Here is a 19,846-nt window from a genome sequence, read left to right on the forward strand (position 1 = left end):
GATATTAACAATAGTAAAACACAACAATAACAATAAACTGTAATAAAAGTTACGTGAATGTGGCCTCTCTCCCTCTCTCTCTCTCTCTCTCTCTCTCTCTCTCTCTCTCTCTCTCTCTCTCTCTCATAACTGATCTGATAACCAAGACAGCTACTAAGTGACTAACAGGTGGGAAGCATACACAGTGTGGAGATGCTGGACAAAGAAATGATTCACATCTCTGGTGGGATGCAGTGGGAGAGCACAAGATTTCATCACGCTACTCAGAAGGGCACGCAATTTAAAAACGTATGGATTGTTTATTTCTGGAATCTTCCATTTAACAATTTCAGACTGCAGTTGACCATGGGTTCTGAAACATCAGATAAGGAGGACCACTATCTAGCAATGTCCCTCACTAGACTGCAAGTTTCTCTAAGGACAGGAACTCATCTTTCATCTGTCTATTCCCACATCAAGGTCACTATAGGCATCAATGCTTGTTATGTGAATAAATGAATGACCACGTTCTATCCTTCCTCTGGCCTTGGATATAGAAATAGTACAACTGTGAAACAACCACCACATTATTTCTTTCATGTAGTCTACTGCTAACATTCTGGTTGAGTTCTCCCTGGCAGAAAATCGCTGCTATTCATTTCTTCTTTTCCAAGCCAACAACCGGATTCTTGTTTAGCTCCTGGTTCTCTTACCCAGAGCTTTACAACGTTCACCTCTGTGGCCTTTTCTTTTCTTCCTTATCAACCTTTGGGTTGAAGGGAAGTGCATCCCTTCTGCTGCCCCTCTCTTTCTGGCTTTCAACAGGCACCCCTTCATCTCACTGCTTTCACCACAACTGCCTACTTGGCACTGACGTTGGAGCCATCGAAGACCCCTCCTTACCGGCTCATCATGGTCCTTTCTTTCAGACACATCTTACAACTTTAAACACCTGCTGGGGTTCAAAAGGGTCTTATTGTTCATCTTCACCAGTAAACCACAAGGAATGTGTGGGGCCAGCAAACAAGTATTGATCCCTCTCCTCCCAATTACATTTTATGTACAGATTTTATGTATTAATCTTTTTACATCCTTTAGACATACAGGTATATTTTAAGCTGTAGATTTTACAAGCATTTTTAACATTTCTTCTCCTAAACTAAGTTAATATTTACAGATGTTGTCTCTAAAATGTCAGAAATATATTAGACTGGAAGGGAAAATTATTAGGAAAATTATAGAGGAGTTCAAAGTTAGTGAGGCAACCTAACTTTGAATAGCTGGTGCTTGAAAGTGTTGTTGGGCCTTATTCATAAGTCTGTAAAAGAAGTGCAGAATCCTGGCCTTTCGACACTTCTGCTCAAGGTGTTGAAACACCCTTTCTTGAGCTATGAGTGGCTCTAGCCTCCAAGTCCTTTCTCTTGCCTGGTCCCTGCGTAGGCGCTGCCAGCGACACCGTCACAAAAACCCACACAAATTTGCTTCAATGTAATACCGAAGTGGAGGGATGAGGGTGATGAATCTATAGGGGTTCATTACTTTATTCTGTCTACTTTTGTATATGTGTACAATTTTCCATAATAAGAGTGTTGTTTTGTTTTGTTTTTTTAAAGGTAACTTGATCATATCACCTCTGCTTAAAAACCCCTGTGCTACCTATGGTGTTCACCAGATGAAATCTGAACGCTTTCAAAAGTTATACCAGAATTTTTTTCTGACCCCTCTCTTGCCGAAGGTAGAACTAACCACTCTCTACTTTCTGTCTCTAAAACAACACCTTTTTATCTCAAACACTTAAAACTTCTATGAACGTATTTGAATACCTGTCTATCCCCATGTACAACAGTATGAGGTCTTTGAGAGTAAACACTGTACTATCTTGCTGATTTGTATATTCCCGATGCTTGGCACGGCACATAAATAATGCTTCACAAATATATTACTGGGAATAAAGGATGGACTGCCCCCAAATATGTTTCCAGACTAAAGCATGTCCACATTCTACAAACTCCACCTGCTGAACTTGTCCCCTTTCCCAAGCAAGAAACGTTCTTTCACAGTGTATATTGTCTGTGTATGTATTTTTTTGCCCCTTACTGAAATGCCCTTCCCCCTCTCTCTGGGAAAACTCCTCTATTCGAAGTCCAAATATCACCTCCTCTGGGAAACCCTCCTACTTCACTCACACCATTAATGGCTTCCTCCAATAATTTAGCAGTTTACTTCCGTGCTACTCTCACTAAAATCCAAACTCTTCAAAGGCAACAACTGGTTGTTGTACCTTTTGCTATCTATCCTTAAGCTGAGAGGGCTCTGTACACGCAAGCTGCCAATTTTATAAAGAGAATAAATCAACCACTCAGTTGAGTACACAATGTTTTAACGAAACTGTAAGAGCACTACTTCACTGAAATCTCCCTGCTCTGTACACCCCTTTCTAACATCCAGCTAAGCCTTTGGTTACCTCTCTTCCCTATTGTCTGAGCAAATGTCTTTCTTTTCAGGGTTCCACACAACCTCTACACCCTGCCCAAATTCAAGCTTTGCATAGGTTCTCCTGACTTTTAAGAAAGCAGTGTCCCGCCTCTATCCTTTGCTTCAGGCCAAGTCCTCCATACGTTTGTTTGACTTCGACCCATATCTGTCGGGTCCATGTGGATACAATTCTCCAGTAACTACAGTATGTGTACTTCCTTTAGCCAGTCACCTTTGCTCTTCCTCCCTGAGAAACAACTGGATCTCACCTTGCCTATTTGTTTTTTGATTACTCAACTGACCAAAAAATGCTTAGTCATGGTAAATGTAGATATACATGAGTCCTCTTACCTAGAACGTACTGGTCACGATTGTTAACACTTTAAATCATCAACAAAAAAATACATTTGACCTATGGCCATGTTGAAGGGGCTCTCATCCTTAGTGTCACTTTTACTTCACTTGCCTTGCTAGAAATATATGCTTTAACTGTTAAATACAGAGTAGAACTGGGTGCTTTCACGGTGGATCCAATCCAAGGACGTTTAATTACAGAAGAGGCCAAGCAGCGCAGTATAGCAGGAGGAAAAACCCGAGACAAAATTGGACTTGGCGGTAACAATACAAATGATAGTAATCACCGCTAATATTTCTCCAACACTTCCCTCTTGCCAGGCTAAGTGCTCTGTACAATTATCTCATTTAATCCGCACAGCTCCATGCAGTACATAATGCTGTGGTGTCCTCATGTTACCCAGCCAGCAAGCGGATGAGCCATTATTTGAAAACAGGTAGTGAGGTTGTTCCAGGATCCAGCTCTGGGCCACTACTAGAAAGTGCTTCATTTGTCAAGGGGCAGGTTCTGTGAGTGCCCTGACACCAAATGGCGCTTGGCTCTTGGAGGATTGCTCATCTAATCTTTATGCCCCTCAGTTTTCTCATCTGTAAAATGAGGGACTTGACCCACAGAAACTCAAAGTGTTCTCTTCCAAAGGCTGTCTCGCTGATGAATCCTACAGTCAGAGTAACAGAGAAGCATCAATGACCAATTGTTGTCATTCCAAAAGTTCACGTTGGAATCCATTAGGAAACGTGTTCAATGTTTCTAATCCCTAAAACAAAATTTGGAAATACATTTAGTGAGTCAATGGATTACTGAATTTATATATGAATATTTGAAGAATAGAAACTATTCTTCCCTCTATTTCTCTCCCTCTCTTCCTACGAATGCTAGCTAGCCTCTCTATCTGTAGGTAAGGCAGGTAAAAAAAAATAAAATGTACTAGGAAATTCTGTAATTCATTCTAATCCTGTATCCTAATAAACCTGGGTTATCGAGACTGCAAATGTATGGAACACATACACACAGACACACACACACAATTTTCTACACTCTGAGTAGTGCCATTTTTTAAAAAAATATCAACTTGATGGTATGGTGGAAAGCACTTCACTTGGTTTTGAAGATAGATAAGTTGTACCCTGTACTTGCTCTGTGTAGCCTTTAGCACCGAAGTGCTATACAAACTTGTTTCATCATTTGAAAATGGCTCCAGTATTGAACCAAAACAGTAAAGATAAAGGAAACACAAACTATCTTTGGCCATTAATGGTGAACTGTATTTTACACTTTTTTAAAAAAGAAAATTACTTAATATAAGGTCAGCAAAGCATCTTTAATGCTAGTTAGTGGATACCAGGAACTTTTTCTTTAATACTCTTAAGTAAAACGGCAATTGCTAAAATGTGATTTCACCTTTTATATCGCTCTCCTGGTCAGGAATATTTTCTCTTTTAAAGTTATTCTATATCAGCCAAATACTTTTAATTATAATTTGCCTTTAAACTGAAAGTTATTCAAATATGTTTTAAGTATGTTTAAAATAACTGTGATTTTATATACAAAGAAATTAAGAACAAAACGCCTCTGTAAAATTTTACCTGTGTAAAATTTCAAGTGAGAGCTTTCTTGCTGGACCAGAATTTTCACTGGTTGCCACTTACTGGCCTCCTTGGTGCTAAATGAGGAGCCAAACACATTTATGGTGCTGGACACAAGGCAGGGATGCCCCACCAGACGAAACATGCTCCTCTGTGGTGCCCCCTAAACATGTTCGCATTACTACGGTCTTGACCACAGGTTTCTTTGAAAATAGAGGGCTCTCCTAACATACAGAAAAGACGACTCCAATTGAAAATAGCTTCTAGAGAACTTATCTAACAGAGCAGCCACTCATAACAAGCTATCATACAAGGTTAATCCTGGCAGAAAGTGAAATGTATTTGCACGTCCTTTCCTTTTCCAGTGGGCAGTGCTGCTTTGGGCTCTGGCATAAAAGCAGAAGGGTTAAATTCCTGACCTCATTCTATTTCAGTGACTAAATGAGTGAACCACACAGGAAAACAGGATTCGCAGTGTGGAATTAGGCAAAAAATTGGGCACCTCAACATGAGGTCTCCACTATAAGAGTCCTTTGAAATTAAATACTTTAGTCGTATTAGATGATATGTGAACATCCATAGATATGTTCTGGATTGTCTGGGACTGTAGAGATGATGCATGTTGTAAGCAGAAATATGTGCTGTAGCTAAACCATATCCTTGCCTCCATCGACAGTGTACACCAATTGTCTACCATGATCATGCTCCTAATTACATACGTAAACACACGTCCCTGAGTGTAGACACAGATCCTTCCTTATTGTAGCAACATTTAGAGATTCTAATTTCAATAAACGCCTAAGGTTGTGGAAGCAGCCCATTTGGGAAGCAATTCAGTCAACAGAGTGATTCATTTAATAAATATTTTTATCAGCATCTCATGCTAATTTTATATTATATAGTAAAAGTCTGGCTTTGGATCATCCCATTAATCTATTTATATTCAATAGATGTCATCAGCTTATATCATATCCAAAGGATCAAACACACATCAGTGACGATGTGCGTCTCATAAGTGGATATCCTCCCCCCAAACCTAACAGGAGCAACGTTAGTGTATTTGGTGCACACCTGCCTTGCTCCAGTAAGGCCCAGTTTTCCTCTTGGATGCCGGGTGCCATCCTGCACAGCCTCTCTCGCAGTTTAATCAAAGAAAAGTATAATTACACTAGAAAGAGGCTAATTTTGAAAAGACCTTAGCCAAGCCACAGTCACTTCATTACTCTGCACGTCAGAGGCTAACAATGATCCGAGGGACCCGAAGTATTATTTGTTCTTCTAGAGGAAACAAGCGAACCCGCCTGGTTGAGGCCAAAATCTGCCTGCCCAAGCAGGTGCGCGTGTCATGCGAGGCGATGAGCTTCAGGCTGGCCAGCAGCTAACGCTTTCCCTGCAAAATCTGCTGCCTAAAACTTTTCGCCACCTTCCGTGGCTCTCCCGAGTCTGCTCGGTGAACGGCTTCGGAGCCGCCTGGAGGCTCCTGCGAAATGCCCAGCCTCACAGGCGCGTCCACATCTGCAGAGGTTTCTGCCTGGTCCGCGCGGAGCTGTCTTTCTTGGTTCTTTCTGCCCAGAGTCGCTGGCAGCCCGGCACCCTTTCACCACCCCATTTCAGATCGGATTTGGGGGAGCTCTTTGGCTCGTACACACTCGGAAGAAGCCGCTATACCTCCTCCCCCACCTCCCACATTTTGACCATTAAGCATCATTCCAAGAGGGGCCGGCAGCGGCACTCCAAAAATCACGGCCATGTTATACTCCAAACAGACAGCATTCAACAACTCCACAAGTCCCCAGGGCGCTGGGCGCTGTAGCCAAGGCCGAACGTCCTCTCCAAAGTGAACCCACCCGAAGTCCACAGCTGTAACGCAGCCCAGTGTTAAATCGTATCATAATGCAAGGATGGAAGAACATCTAAGAAGCCCAGGAAACTAAGAAAGCAGGTCCAACAATCTTTTTAAAGCTAATGCTGCCCCTGACAAATACCCTAACTAAACCGCACCTTCCCAAGAGAAAATCCCAGAGTTGCCCCTTTAACTGTTTCAAACCCCTCATGTAGGGCTTATATGGTATATGCACCGATGCAGTCCGGGGTTGGTTCTGGGCAACACTCTGCGAAGTGCCAGGCGGGCGGGTGTCACGCCTGGGTGGAGGGCTGACATCCCCGCAATTTTCCAGGCAACAGACACCGGCGGTGCCGGTAAACTGGGGACCAGCAGAGCCACCTCCCCGCCTCCCGCGCTCGCCGCCGCCCCGACGGGCCCCAGCACTCACCGTCCCGGGAGTCCTCCCCCCGACTGCAGTTGCTGCAAATGTGTTTGATCTCCTTGCCTAGTTGACAATGGATCACAAAGGACACGTTGTTGTTGGGGACAGGCTCCTTCAGGGGCTTCATCCTCAGCAAATAAAAAGCTTTCTTTTTGGGTCTCTGGGCGCTCGCGCCTGGCACCGCGCCCTCCCTGCAGCGCGGCAAGCGGAGCGCAAACCTCCCCGGCTCCACGGCGCGCGTGGGCTCCGCCATCCGGCCCCCGGACGCCCCGGGCCGGGCGCTGCTCTGACCCCCGCGCGCTGCCACTCGCGCCCGGCCGCCGGGCCAGCATGCCCCTGCCCCGCCCCGCACCAGCGTCTCTACAGCAACGCGACCAGGGCGGGGCGGGTCAGGGGAAGGCGCGGAAAGGGTCTTGACACCGCTGACCTCGCTGCCTGAGCCAATCCGAATCCCGCGGCTGCAGGAGGGTTTCCGGAAGGCACTCAGCGGTCCTACCTGAGCAGCTCCACTCCCACCTCTCCGGTGGCCTCACGTGCACATCCTCTCCTGGCAGCCCCACCCCTCCGTAAATCTCAGCACCAGCAACTGGCGCCTGCTGGGTTTGCAGCTACCTTCACTCCCTCTGGAGCTCCAGGGCAGAACGCCAGCCTCCCCCTCCCCCTTTTCTTCCAGCCTCACTCTGCCAAAAGAAAGCAGGACGTACCACACAGAAGGCAGCTGCGCTGGGAGCCTTCAGGGTGCAAGCGCCTCTCTCGGACCAGAACAAATGATGGGTCCAATTGGTGGGTCCCCCCCACAGCCCTTGACTCTCAGTGTAGCCCACAATGTGTTACATCATAATTAATGTTTTCACCCTCAATAGAAATCCCCCAAACTGAAGGGGGCTTTACACCAGTGTGATTAAAACTTTGAGTAAAAGAAGGAACAAAAGGCTGCTTTTATCAACACTCAGAAACAACATCTTGCAACTTTGGGATCCCAGCTAACCTGGATGAAGATTCCCCAGCTGTGTTAGCAAAGTGAACAAGACTTAGCAAGGCAGTGACAGCCATGGCTCAGTAATAATAACAGCTACAAGATATTGAGCCTTTTTTTTTTTTGTTCTGCACTTAAGAAAATCACACTGTGTCCATACAATAATCCTGCCTCAGGTATTGTGAATCCTACATCACCTTTTAGACGCTAAAGTTGAGAGAAGCCTCATACCACAGCCACCTTGGGTGCTTATTTAAAAACTAAATAACTTTGGGGCCCCCAGCCCTGAGATTCTGGTTTAGTAGGTCAGCGTAGGGGCCAGGAATGTGTAGCTTTAAGAAGCTCCCCAGTGATCTTATGCAAAGCATAAGGAGGGAAATGGTTGTTTGCAGCCAGGTGTATCTGAGGCTCAGCCCCTATCTGCCCACCACACCCCGCTCCCTGGGATCTACAACCCCTGCCCTCCTTCCGGCCTACTGAAATTGTGTCAAAGGATGCACTATCACTACCAGTTGTTTCCAGAAACTTCCCCAAAATTAATTTCGTAAATACCCTGTGACTGACACTTCCACAAAAGGCAGGTCACTGCTAGTTTTTCCTCCTACAGGGCAAATTCTACATGTACAGCTCACCTTCCAGGTAAAAAGGTTTCAACTGTCCCCTGGGAATATTAAATCACTGTGTTATAATATGGTTTCAATCATTCAAATTCTACCAGTCTGTCATTTATGCTACTCATCTGCAAAATGTTCTGCCCCAATGAGCATATTCATAGTTTCATTTTCATTCCGTCGTCAGGAATGTCAGGTGTCCGTCAGCCCTAGCCTGCTCTGGAAGGACATGTCCGGGACTGAAGAGGAACTCAAGTATTGAAGTTGTGCTCTCTTTAATTAGATCACAACCAAGTCTCCCCTGGTGCCCATGGGGGTCTCCAGGGACCGCTCCTTTCTCGCCCGGATTACCAGCCAAACCAGCCACAGGTAAATCTCACTGTGTCTGCTCATGTGGGATTCATGTCACTTGGTCAGTCTCTGGCTAATTATAAGACTTCTCTTAGGGGTGGCAAAAGACCCATTTGTTACATGGGTGGAGTGTATGAGGGAATTTACTACATTGTGTTACAGGCAAGCATTTATTATTCTCATTTTCTAATCCTCGGGTCTTTCCTCCAAACTGTAGCACCTCTTAACTCCCTTCCGAAAAGAAAAAAATACTTTTCTTAAATGAGTTTTTAAAATTACATGCCTTTTCCACCTTACCCTCTGCCCTGCAGGCCAGAATATTGGACCTGGATAAACCCTGTGTGGTCTTATTAAAACCACTGAGACTGCGACAACCTTTTACTCATTCACCAAATACTAAACTAGACCTATGGGCTCTGGGTGTCTCTATCTTAATTGCCCAAGTGGTGTAGCATAAACACTGACACTACCACTAGCTTAGGCTCAAATATTAAAGGTGATGCCCCACAATTGTGGGGGCTCTTTATGCACATAAAGTATGTAAATAGACTAAGGTGTCCCTTCAGAGAGCTATGCCCTTGTTAGGTGATCCATCTTCCTAAAGTGTCTTCCCTGAGTTAACAGTTCCTAACTGTGCTGTCCAATATACTAATAGCCGCTCACTAAATGTAGCTACTAACGCTTAAATTAAAATCAAATGAAATTAAATGTCAGTTCTTCAGTTGCACAGTTCAAGTGCCCAATAGTCACAGGTACCTAGTGGCTACTGTATTAGATCGACCAGATCGTAGAACATTTTAATAATCGTTGAAAGTCTCCTTGACCATGTCGCTCTTAGAAGATGTATGAATGTTAGTGTTGCAGGCTGAACTCTGAAGCAGAGACGCTTTATCTCCTATTGTTAAAACAGAGGGTGGATGGGGAGGGGACATGGATGGAATGAATATACCTTAGTGCTGGCAGCACCTTGGAAGATGGCAGCTGGGTCTGGTGGCTTTCTGCACCACCTTCCCTCTGACCCTCAGCAGGCAGCAGGGCAGATGTGAATACACATGGGGAGGTCTTTTGATGCCAAGCGATGTCTCATATGGAGTCTGTTTTTGTCTTTTGTCTCATCCCATAAGATAAACCTATATTTAATTATGATCCCGGTATTATGGCTCAGCTCTATTGCTGCTGTTAATTATCTCCCTGCATTGATAATGGAAGGAAATGATCATCCTACCGCATTCTAGAAAAACAAATAGTGTGGAATTTTTTTTTTTTTTCACTTTTAAAAGGAAGTAGAGAAATATTGGAAGGAAGGACAATCCAGAACATTCTATTACTTATAACAGATTCTCAACACAGGGCCTATGTAGCTTGCATGGGATTTTTACTCAGATGATCTAAATGGGAAATAGTCCCCTGAGATGACTTTCAGTGTCACTTAGCTGCATGGCAGTCTTGTTCCCATCCCCTCTTTAGGACACATTTAACTTGTAGGTTCCCTCCTCGAGACATGTTTGGGGCCCTAATACCTTGCTACTCAAAGTGTGATCCCACAGACGAGGACATCCTGGTTCCATGGGAACTTGGAGGAAATGCAGCATCTCAAGCTCTACCCCAAGACCTGCACTTTAGCAAGGCCTCCAGGTGACTTGGAGTCACGTTAATGTTTGAGAAGTATCCTCTAGCCATCAGAGCAATCATAGTATTAAGTGCCTACCAGTGGAATGCACATGATTTTGGTTCCAAAGTAAAATAATGGATAGGATCCCTGATCTCACTGAGTTTAAAATTCAGTGGGAGAGAGGATACACTCAGTGAAAGGACATAGAATAACCAAACACACCCAGCTGAAAACACGTGTGCAAATTTGTAACTGGGAGCAGCCATGGAGAAATGTGCACTTAATATTTGAATGGGAGCCATGTGTGAAAGTAGTTCTCCATGACTCTGCTCAATGTGGAAGAGATGGAGTTGATGAAGGAGGAGTTCACTGGGGACGTTGGTCTGAAGCAGGTGGGGGCAGAGGGGTTGCGGTTGTGATGGTGGCTGTGTGGTGAGGACACAAACTCTTAGGCCAAAAGGAGTACAGGGGGTGGTTAAAGATAGTCATTAGTCTGCCAGGACGGTTATACCCAGCAAGGCAGTGACTGAAAATTGAGCTTTCCAGAAGACACCACCATTATGACGATGGGAAGGCAACTGCAGACCTTGAATTTCCCCAAGTCTGAACGTGAGAAATAGTCTGTGATCAACTTGGAACTGAGATTTGGTTCTGCTTTCTGCTTATCCATGCCCCACCCTACTTTAAGTGCCCAACAGTTATTAGGCTTAAAGGAAGTTCAAATCAAAGTTCAGGGTAGAAATTTGTAAATGCTCATATACTGCTTTAACTTTTATGAAAAAAAAAAAAAAAAAAAGAGTAGAAATACAAAACATTATCATCAATACAAGGCAAAGCAGTGGAACCACTCAAAGAGACGTACTTAGCTGAATAGCACCACATATATTTGATGGACGAAAAGATTTAAAAAATTATTTTTCTTCCCTAATATATTGTTTCTTTGACTTAAACTCGTTATCCATTAAATTTCCTGCCTGCTTTTCCGTCTGTCTCCTTTCTTGTTCCTGTCCTCCCTGTAGTGGGTTGAACGGGGGCCCCTTCATGTCAAATTCCTGGGACATGTGAATATGACATTATTTGGGAAAACGTTCTTTGCAGATATAATTAAGTTAAGAATCTTCTGATGAAGAGAGCCCCTGGACTATCTGGGTGGGCCCTAAATCCAGTGACAAGTGTCTTTATAAAAGACACGCAGAAGACAGACACAGAGGAAAAGACAGACAGGGGAGCAGAAGGCAATGTGAAGGTGGAGGCAGAGACTGGGAAAATGCAGTCAGAGGAACGCCGACCATCACCAGAAGCTGGAAGAGGGCAAGGAATGGAATCTCCCCAAGAGCCTCTGGAGGGATCTTGGCCCTGCCAACACCATGAATTTGGAGTTCTTTTCTCCAGAACTGCGAGAAGATAAATATCTGTTGTTCTAAGCCACTGACTTTGTGATAATTTGTTACAGCAGCCCTAGAAAACGGATAAGTTCCCTAAAGATGAACAATATGTTATATTTCTAGTATAAGAATAGCATCTATTGTTTTTCTGTGTGATCTAAATGTGTAATGTGTTAAAACCAGAACTGTAGAGCTAATCTACAAAGTATAACTAACTGTAAGAACAGGGTTTAGAGTTACGTCCAAATGGTTCATGAACACAGAATCGGGCCACACTGCTGCTACATGTGTGTCTGCTGGTTTGGTTTATACAGGTGCCGGAATGGAAGTATGGGATGGAATGGAAGGAGACTGTCATTAAGAGGGGGATACAGCTTCCAGGCTTTAAAAAAATATATATTAGTATAATGTATTTATATTCTGATCAAGGAGACATGAGCACAGCTTGCTACGGGAGGCCAGCGAACATTCTTTGGCAATTCAGTGATGTGTAAGTAGAGCTCATATTCAGTCCTTATGCACTGCTACCGCTATATAGATAGTTTATTACTGGCATCTGTTCTAATAGGTTGAGTATCCTTTCTGACTCTTGCAAGTCTAGTTATTAAATATTTTGAATGTCACTCCTGCAGATAAAGGTTAGATAGCAGCTGCACAATTGGTAAGCTTTTATTCTCCTAAAAGAAGGGCTTTCTATCGTGGTGTTTTTCTTCAAACTGTCTTGGAGCCTATAGCAAAAGTTCTTTTGGCCTTAGCTTAATCCAACCTGGCAGGTTTGGGGTATAAGAGCCAGGAAGAGGCCAGCGGGCAGTAGATTTGAAGAAAGTTTCATATCTCTGTTTTTAGAATTTGAGTTCTTAAACATGTAGCTGAGATATTTAAATGATGTGAACATTTTCTTTTTCCTTTGCTAAGGGTTTGCTTTTTCCCCTAAAACTTTGAATAGAAAGCAATTGTACTCTAGGCTTGTGATAATTATGCTTACTAAGGGATTGTGAAAATTGTTCTGCAAACACTTAGCAGATAGCGACCTGACGAGAAGGGAAGATTGGAGGCATTTAGATAACTCAAGTGGAGAAAGAGGTGATTGAGGGAAAACTGTCAGGAGTAAACTCCTGAAGTTTCTTGATTGCAGTGTTATTTTGGAATGTTTCTTTCTCTTCTTGCATTGCCAGGAGGAAGTGGTCTAGTTCTTACGTCCAAACAAGAGGACCTTCTCCATACAGGCCATGCTGTCAGAGTGAATATAAATTTTGTGACTACAATGGAAAGACTATCAGGTCTGGAGGAAATTTTTGCAAAGTCTTGTTATGTCAGACATCTTTAAAGTCTGTGTTACCAACATCCAAAGGAGGTTCTCAAGCTAAATTAAAAATTTTGGAATCAGGCATTTCTGCTCATACCCTGGGAAAAATAGAGGATAGATTATGTAGAGAGTGAGAACTGTTCAAGATAAGTAAGTAAGAAGTTTGTTGTGCTGAATTATTTCATTTCTTTACATTTTGCTCCAAATTATATAATTCCATTTTTAATGAGATTTATAGCCTCATAAACATAGCCTTTGTTTTCTTTATAAAAAATAGGTTAATTTTGGTAGATTTAGACCTTTGGGCTATTTATCTTATGGAAATAAAAGCACCAGAACAAAGAGATGTTATTGTGATTATATGGCAATAAAATAAAGGCCACCAACAAAGAAATGGCTTCAGAAATGATGGCATACTTTTAGCATGATGCCACTAAAAATAATGAGTTACGTGTAAACTCCTTGGCTTAGAAGAATTTCCACAATGTACTGTTAATGAGACCAGTAACATTCAGAGAATGGACTATCATATGATTTCATTTTTGAAAATCAGATATTCTAAGAATTATTTTGTTCTCCAGATATTTCTGACTCACTATGTTCAGGTTCATGGTTGGATTGCAGTTTGTACATGCAGAGCCCCTTGAGGGCGATGGAACCAGGTGACCAGTTCTGACACATGAGTGATGAGTTAAAATTCAACGTAGTGGCTGCTGTTTCCTTTTTGGTTCTGGAGCAAGTCGAACCTTCCTGCTGACCCACAAGGGCCACATAGTATGAAAAGTGACCTTGTGTTGTTTTAAGCTACTGAAATTTTGGAGTTGGTTTTCCTGAAGATTAATCTAGCCTATCAAGACTAATACACCAACGACAAATGTGCATGTGTATGTATTTGTATATTATATATCACCGTATTTAGTCATCACACCAATACCATAAGATGCAACTATCATTTCCATTTTATGCTTCAGGAATCAGAAGTTCAATAAGATTAAATAAATTCCCCAGGTTGCACAATTAGCATTTCATCAACCAGAAATCGGAGCCAATATATGTTTAACAGCAAAGCACACCTTTCCTGCTCCAACTGTCTCACTGACATGCACCAAGCTGCGAGGTCGTTTTTCTTCAGAAGACCCTCAGCACTATTTTAGGACAGAAGCATATGGCACCATGAAACACAACCAGGAAAGGTTATCAGACTACAGGCACAGGACATAGAAACCTGTCTGCCACGCAGAGCGGAGCTGCTGGCAGTAGAGAACAGGGGTAAAAATAGGATGCACAGGTTCTTATCTATCATGTATATTGGCAGATTCCTGCTCTTTCAATCCTGAAAACAGACTGCAGTTGATACTCACTGATGTTATCCTTTTAGGGCTAGGATTGTATCTACAGTGTGGTGAGCTCCCCGGGGCTGTCGAACAAAAGCTCACGATCTGCTAATAATTGGCCATTAGGACAGAACCACAATTGTGTTTGTACAGAGCAGGTGCAGGAACAAGGTAATAGGAAAATGTCACATTGGCAAGAAATGCAAACTGGCCTTTTTTCCAAGTGTGAGAACTTCATTTATACATGAAACATAACTGTGTGTGGGTGTGGGGGGACGGGGGTTAGTTGTGAGTAGCCAGCTATGGGGAGATTTTAAGCGGGTATCACAGGTGTATAAGTGAGTGACATGCAAATTTTTCCTTCCAAGGAAAAAAGATGGTCTTATTCACTGAGGAACACATTGCAATTGCTCTAAGACTTGTAAAGTGAATGATCAAAGGAATATCTCTGCTTCTAACAAGCCAGGCTGTACTCTTCTCAACACTCCAGGATCCTGTGATCTGCTGTGCTTCTAAAACAGATTTGTACAGTAGAGAAGCTGTGCTGAAGAGGAATTATATTTATTTTTATACATTAAATGTCAATAAAGCTTCTCCTCTGAGATACATATTATATCCACCCAAATTATTATAACAACAGTTTGTAGCCATCCTACATGTAAAAAGAATGTTATTTACAGAAATGCAAGGGTAAATTAAAAAGCAAAGAGATGCCATATTCAAGCGTGCTATTGGAATTTAAGAGTAGAAGAACAGTTATGCATGTATGCGTAGGTAAAGATATACTGTAAAAACCCATTTAGGGCAACAGAGATGAGTTTGCAGGGGAAAACAGTCCCTTGCAGGGGGAGGCAGGAGGAGGCATAGCACTTGGTGAGCTTCCAGTGTGTCAGAGAAACTCTGCTAGGTTTTGTTTTTGTTTTTTTACACCAATCATAGAGAAAATTTTAATTTATATATTTATTTAAAAATATGTTTACATAATAAACATATTGCATATTGTATATTAAAATGAAATGTTATATAATATTGTATATTTTACATATATAGAGGATGCCAAAAATGTATACACTTTTTAAGAGAGGAAAAAACTATTAAAATTGTAATAATATATACCAATAACAAAAGATGAATACAAATCATGTTTGACTTCTGCAATTACAAGAGCTGTTCAAACAGTTACCATCAGCGTCCAGACACTTCTGATTCCAGTGAACTACTGCTTGAGCAAAATTGACCAAAGTGTCCACCTGTATACATTTTTTTGGCACCCCCGGTATTTTATATTTTTAACTAACTAAAAAAGTTATCATTTAATCCTCACAACAATTCCAGGATTTGAGGTGTTCTGACCACCACCTGACAAGGAAGAAGCAGAGAGATGAAAGAAGTGGCTCAAAGCTGTATCATGTAGACAGGCAGAGCCCAGATCTGAAACAAATGCAGGCCATTCACCATCCAGAGACACGTTTGCTCTCACTATATCATGCTGTTGTCCAGAAATTTGCATGTAGGAAAGAAGCACTAGTGACATAAAAGTATCTTTCCAAGCCAACTATAGAAAGAAATTCCTGTAACTTCCTACAGATGAACGGCAAACCAGTGTACAATAGATATATGTACACTGGTATATCTACTGAAATAAATATTCTTTCATTCCCAAATCTTTAAGCAATTTATTTTTTTAAAAAAATTTAAAACATGCCTTTTTCCTTGAAACTCAGTAGGTGAAAAAACAGAATTATTAACCCTTGGAAAAAAAAATCAATTCTTAGAAAATGTATGAGTTATGATTTAAAAAAAAAACAAACAAAGAAAATAATCAGAGTATGGGCATTAAACCAATATACCTTTATATTTTACCAAACCTAATGAACAGAAATTATTTAAAGGAAATCTTGCAAAAACATTAACTATGTGAAGTCCCTTTTCCAGACTCTCTTTGTCTTCCTTTTCTAAAATTGGCAATATTTCATATCGGGAGACCTGGAGCCCCCAGGTTAGGATCCCCTGATTTCAAAGAAACACCCATACACCCCAGGCTAGTACCCCCTAAATCTGTCAATACCTTAAAGGTAAAGATGCCTTTTACTATTCTAAATCCTAATCTCAACTTTACCTTAAAAATAAAACACTACTGTTTTGCTTGCAAGAGAAAGTCAGACATTGCTTGGTAGCCTGCCTAAACTTGACGTTCCAAAGTTAAAAGTTCTCAGACATGCTCAAAGGTATTAATACATGTGAATTACAAGCATTACTCATAAAGCTTTCCTAATAATATGTTCATGAACCCATACAGGGCGTACCAGTGTGTTTGTATATTAGGATCCACTAATTTTTCTTAAGTTGTCCATATTAAGTCAACAGTGAGTTGTTCAGAACATTTTATACACAGTTTGGGAACTATTACGCACCATTAAATTCATTTAGAGTAACCTCCCAAGGCAGGCATTGGCAAAACTAAGCTTCGTTTTTGACAGCTGTACATGATCAACCAATGGCTAGCTGACATTGCTTCAGTCTTAATATACTTCCAGAGACTGGCTTTGTCCTTGTGTTTCTGTGCTTTTAAGCATAAGAGTGATACAGGAAACATGCAAGAATCATAGGGAATGCTTTCGGCTTAATTTTTTCCTCAGGTTTTTGTTAACGTATAAATAAGAGATAGAGATGTTTCCACATGTAGTATTTTCCTATGAATAATATTTGCAACTAACAATGGAAGCAAGCAGAAATGTATATGATGCTTTGTAGTGTATGGTGGCATTTTGCCAGGTCTAGAAAAAAAATGGCTGAATTACTATAGCAAGATTATTCCTTTACCTGAGATCCTGTATTGTTTACTAAAAGAGATGAGCAATGTGCTACTTTGTTCTCCAAAATGACGTTAGCTCAGAACTGTATAAAACGGGGAGAAGATCAGTAGCCCAGGAAGGAAAGGGTCCATTACCTGCAAATGTATAGTTTTGGGTGTTAACTGTAAATACAAGCACAAGTTTGATAACTTGAAGAGACTGCCCAAAACTGTGTAGATCACTAATTATTGGAGGAATGAATGAATGAATCCATAAAATCTTCATCTTCAAATCAGATTGATGCTACTATCTGTGCTAATCACTTGTCATTGTCACCTGGATTGAAATCTCCAGTGGTAGCAGTCTTATAAATGAGTGGAATTCTTCACGGACATTCTGATTTACCTATGGCTCAAGCATAACCGGGAGGATCAGGAAACACAAAGGTTTCCAACTTAAGTGAGAAGGAGAGAAGAAGACTTCTTCAAAGTGAGGGCACATTCTTTATTGGATTTCATTCCCCAGACTGCCAATATTTTTTTCTTCTGAGGTGGAGTTGAATCAAGAGAAGGAAGAGATTGTCCTTTGATGGTAGAAACAGTATTTCAGAACATGTCAGAGAATCCTTGAGAAAGCCTTGATTATGTGGATCTGAGCTATTGCAGGTGGTGGTGTTGGGGGAGGGGCATGAATCAAATTGATTTGGACTGTGTACTCATATTCTGGAATTCAACACTCTGGCCCCAAACCGTTCTCATGGACTCCTTGTACAAACATGCTTCTTGCCAGGGTGCCAGTGCCTCCCTCTCACCTGGACTTAAATCCTCTGGGCTACGTATCTATGATCACTCCTTCTTCTTCTGTGTGTAGCGACCAAGCCTTATAAATTCCTCCTCTTATTCTTTCTCTCACTTATGATAAAAATCCCCAGAGGTGGGAGTGAAATGAGATGGCACCCCATCTCATTCTTCAGGAAATGAATTAAAGAGACAACTTGTTAATTGTCATAATTAAGAATCCATCAAAATAATTTGTAATTAATTAGCACCTATCTGTATATATCACAGTATTACTTCAGCCAATGAACAACTTCTCTGAACAGTCTTTCCTCTGATTCCTTCATAAATATTTCCTAGGAATCAATTTTTCCAGAAAGCCAATTGAGTTAACGTGAATTGCAAAGGTGAAAACTTTCAGATTTGTTTGTCTTCGAAGTGATCAATACACTCTTTGGTGGATAAAATGAGGGTATCGGACTACTCAATGATTGCTAAGGTCTTTCAAAAACTGCTATTCTTTGATGCTAATAGATGTTTAACTGCAACTATTGGAAGAGTGTCTCAAGAAAGAAAGGCACATAAAGACCTGATTGTGTTGGAAGAGGAAAATGGCACTCCAGAAGAAGCAAGAACTTTCAGAAATATCAAATCTTGGCCTGCTCTTCCTGCACCTGGCATATGTCCTAGCACTTCACGGTTAGCGACTCCAGGTGACTCCTAATTCCCACAATGCCATGCCTTACCATGGCTTCCCACATGCTGTTTCCTCATCTGGAAGAACATCCTCTTCCCTCTCCCAGGAACCTCTTTCTCATTTTTCATATCATAGCATTGAGTGCCATTTTGGAAGGTGCCCTCCGCACATTTGGGCAGACAGAGCTACCTGCTTAGCCCTCAGTGCCACCTTGGAATCTAGCTCAAGTTCAACATTTATTATCACATCCTGTAAATATTAAGTTTTGATTTCTGATGTTAATATATTTCAAAGATACAGTAAAAGATGAAATACCGTACTACTCATGTGTGCATTTATTCAGGTTTTAAAAAGTTAACATTGTGTCCTAGTTGTTTTATTCTTTTAAATAGAATATAAAGGAATAAAAATTACAGATATAGCCAAATATCACCAATCATCCCTTTCCCCACTCCCTTTCCCAGAAGCATCTACTATCCTGACGTTGAAGTTTATGTATCCCATATATATTTTTACACTTTTACCATACATGTATGCATTTGCAAGCATTATATAGTATTGCTCTGTGGGTTTCAAAGGTACATAAGTGATATCACATTTTAAGAATTATTTTGTAATAGTCCACACTTAATTCAACATTATGTTTTAAGATTATTGTGTGTTTATTATTGTAAAACTAGTCCATTCATATTTCCTGCTCTATTAGTATTCTAATAAAGGATTACATAACAACTTATTTACATATTCCCTCACGGAAGGTTATTTAGTTGGTATCTAAGTTTTTGGCAATTACAAACAATCCTTCAGTGAGCATCCTGATAAAGTCTCTTTTGTATTTTTGTGCAATAGTTTCTCTAAGGAATACAAGACTTGGAATAGCTGTGTCATAGGATATGCACGTCTTTAGCTTAACGAGACAGTGACAGATAGCTTTCAAAGTGATTGTAACAATTACCAACTCATCAACAGTGTGTGAAAGTTTCCCTTTTCACCTCATCATCACTTGGTATTACCAATATTTTAATTTGCTTTTCAGTATGCTGGGTGTGATTTAATTGCAATATCCTCATTTGGTAACTTACAGTTTATCTAGAAAAGTCCATTTTATCTAAGTTTTCAAAGTTTCTTGCATAAAGTTGATCATAATATTCCCTTAAGATATTTTAAATTATGTTAACCATGCCCCTCTAATAGTTTTATTTGTGACTTTTCTTGTTTTGTTCTTGATGGATCTTGCCAGAGATTTGCTTATTTTATTACTATTTTCATAACACTAGCTTTTGTTTTGTTTGAGTCTTGTGCTGTATCTTGGTTTTCCTTTCCATTAAGTTCATCTTTTAT

General features: G+C 41.2%; 1 protein-coding gene across 17 annotated transcripts in view; it reads right to left on the reverse strand.

Moving 5' to 3' along the window:
• The window catches only part of PHACTR1 (phosphatase and actin regulator 1), a 503,450-nt gene that overhangs the window by 226,820 nt on the left and 256,784 nt on the right, over positions 1-19,846 (reverse strand). Inside the window, exon 1 of one of the 17 annotated variants that reach the window (XM_074335217.2) lies at positions 7,159-7,325. The exons of 13 other annotated variants lie outside the window; for them this stretch is intronic. Coding sequence is in view for 3 of the 4 variants with exons in the window: in XM_019742986.3 (XP_019598545.2) it covers positions 6,669-6,915 (247 nt within the window). In the remaining variant the exon portion in view is untranslated. Of the gene's footprint in view, positions 1-6,668; positions 7,124-7,158; positions 7,326-19,846 lie in introns of those variants that run through there. 3 more of the 17 variants (XM_019742986.3, XM_074335213.2, XM_074335216.2) reach the window with 3 other exon arrangements.

The sequence above is a fragment of the Rhinolophus sinicus genome, chromosome 14 (genome assembly GCF_057876585.1).
Source record: "Rhinolophus sinicus isolate RSI-liver-muscle chromosome 14, RSI-T2T, whole genome shotgun sequence".
In the NCBI taxonomy this organism is placed as follows: Eukaryota; Metazoa; Chordata; class Mammalia; order Chiroptera; family Rhinolophidae; genus Rhinolophus; species Rhinolophus sinicus.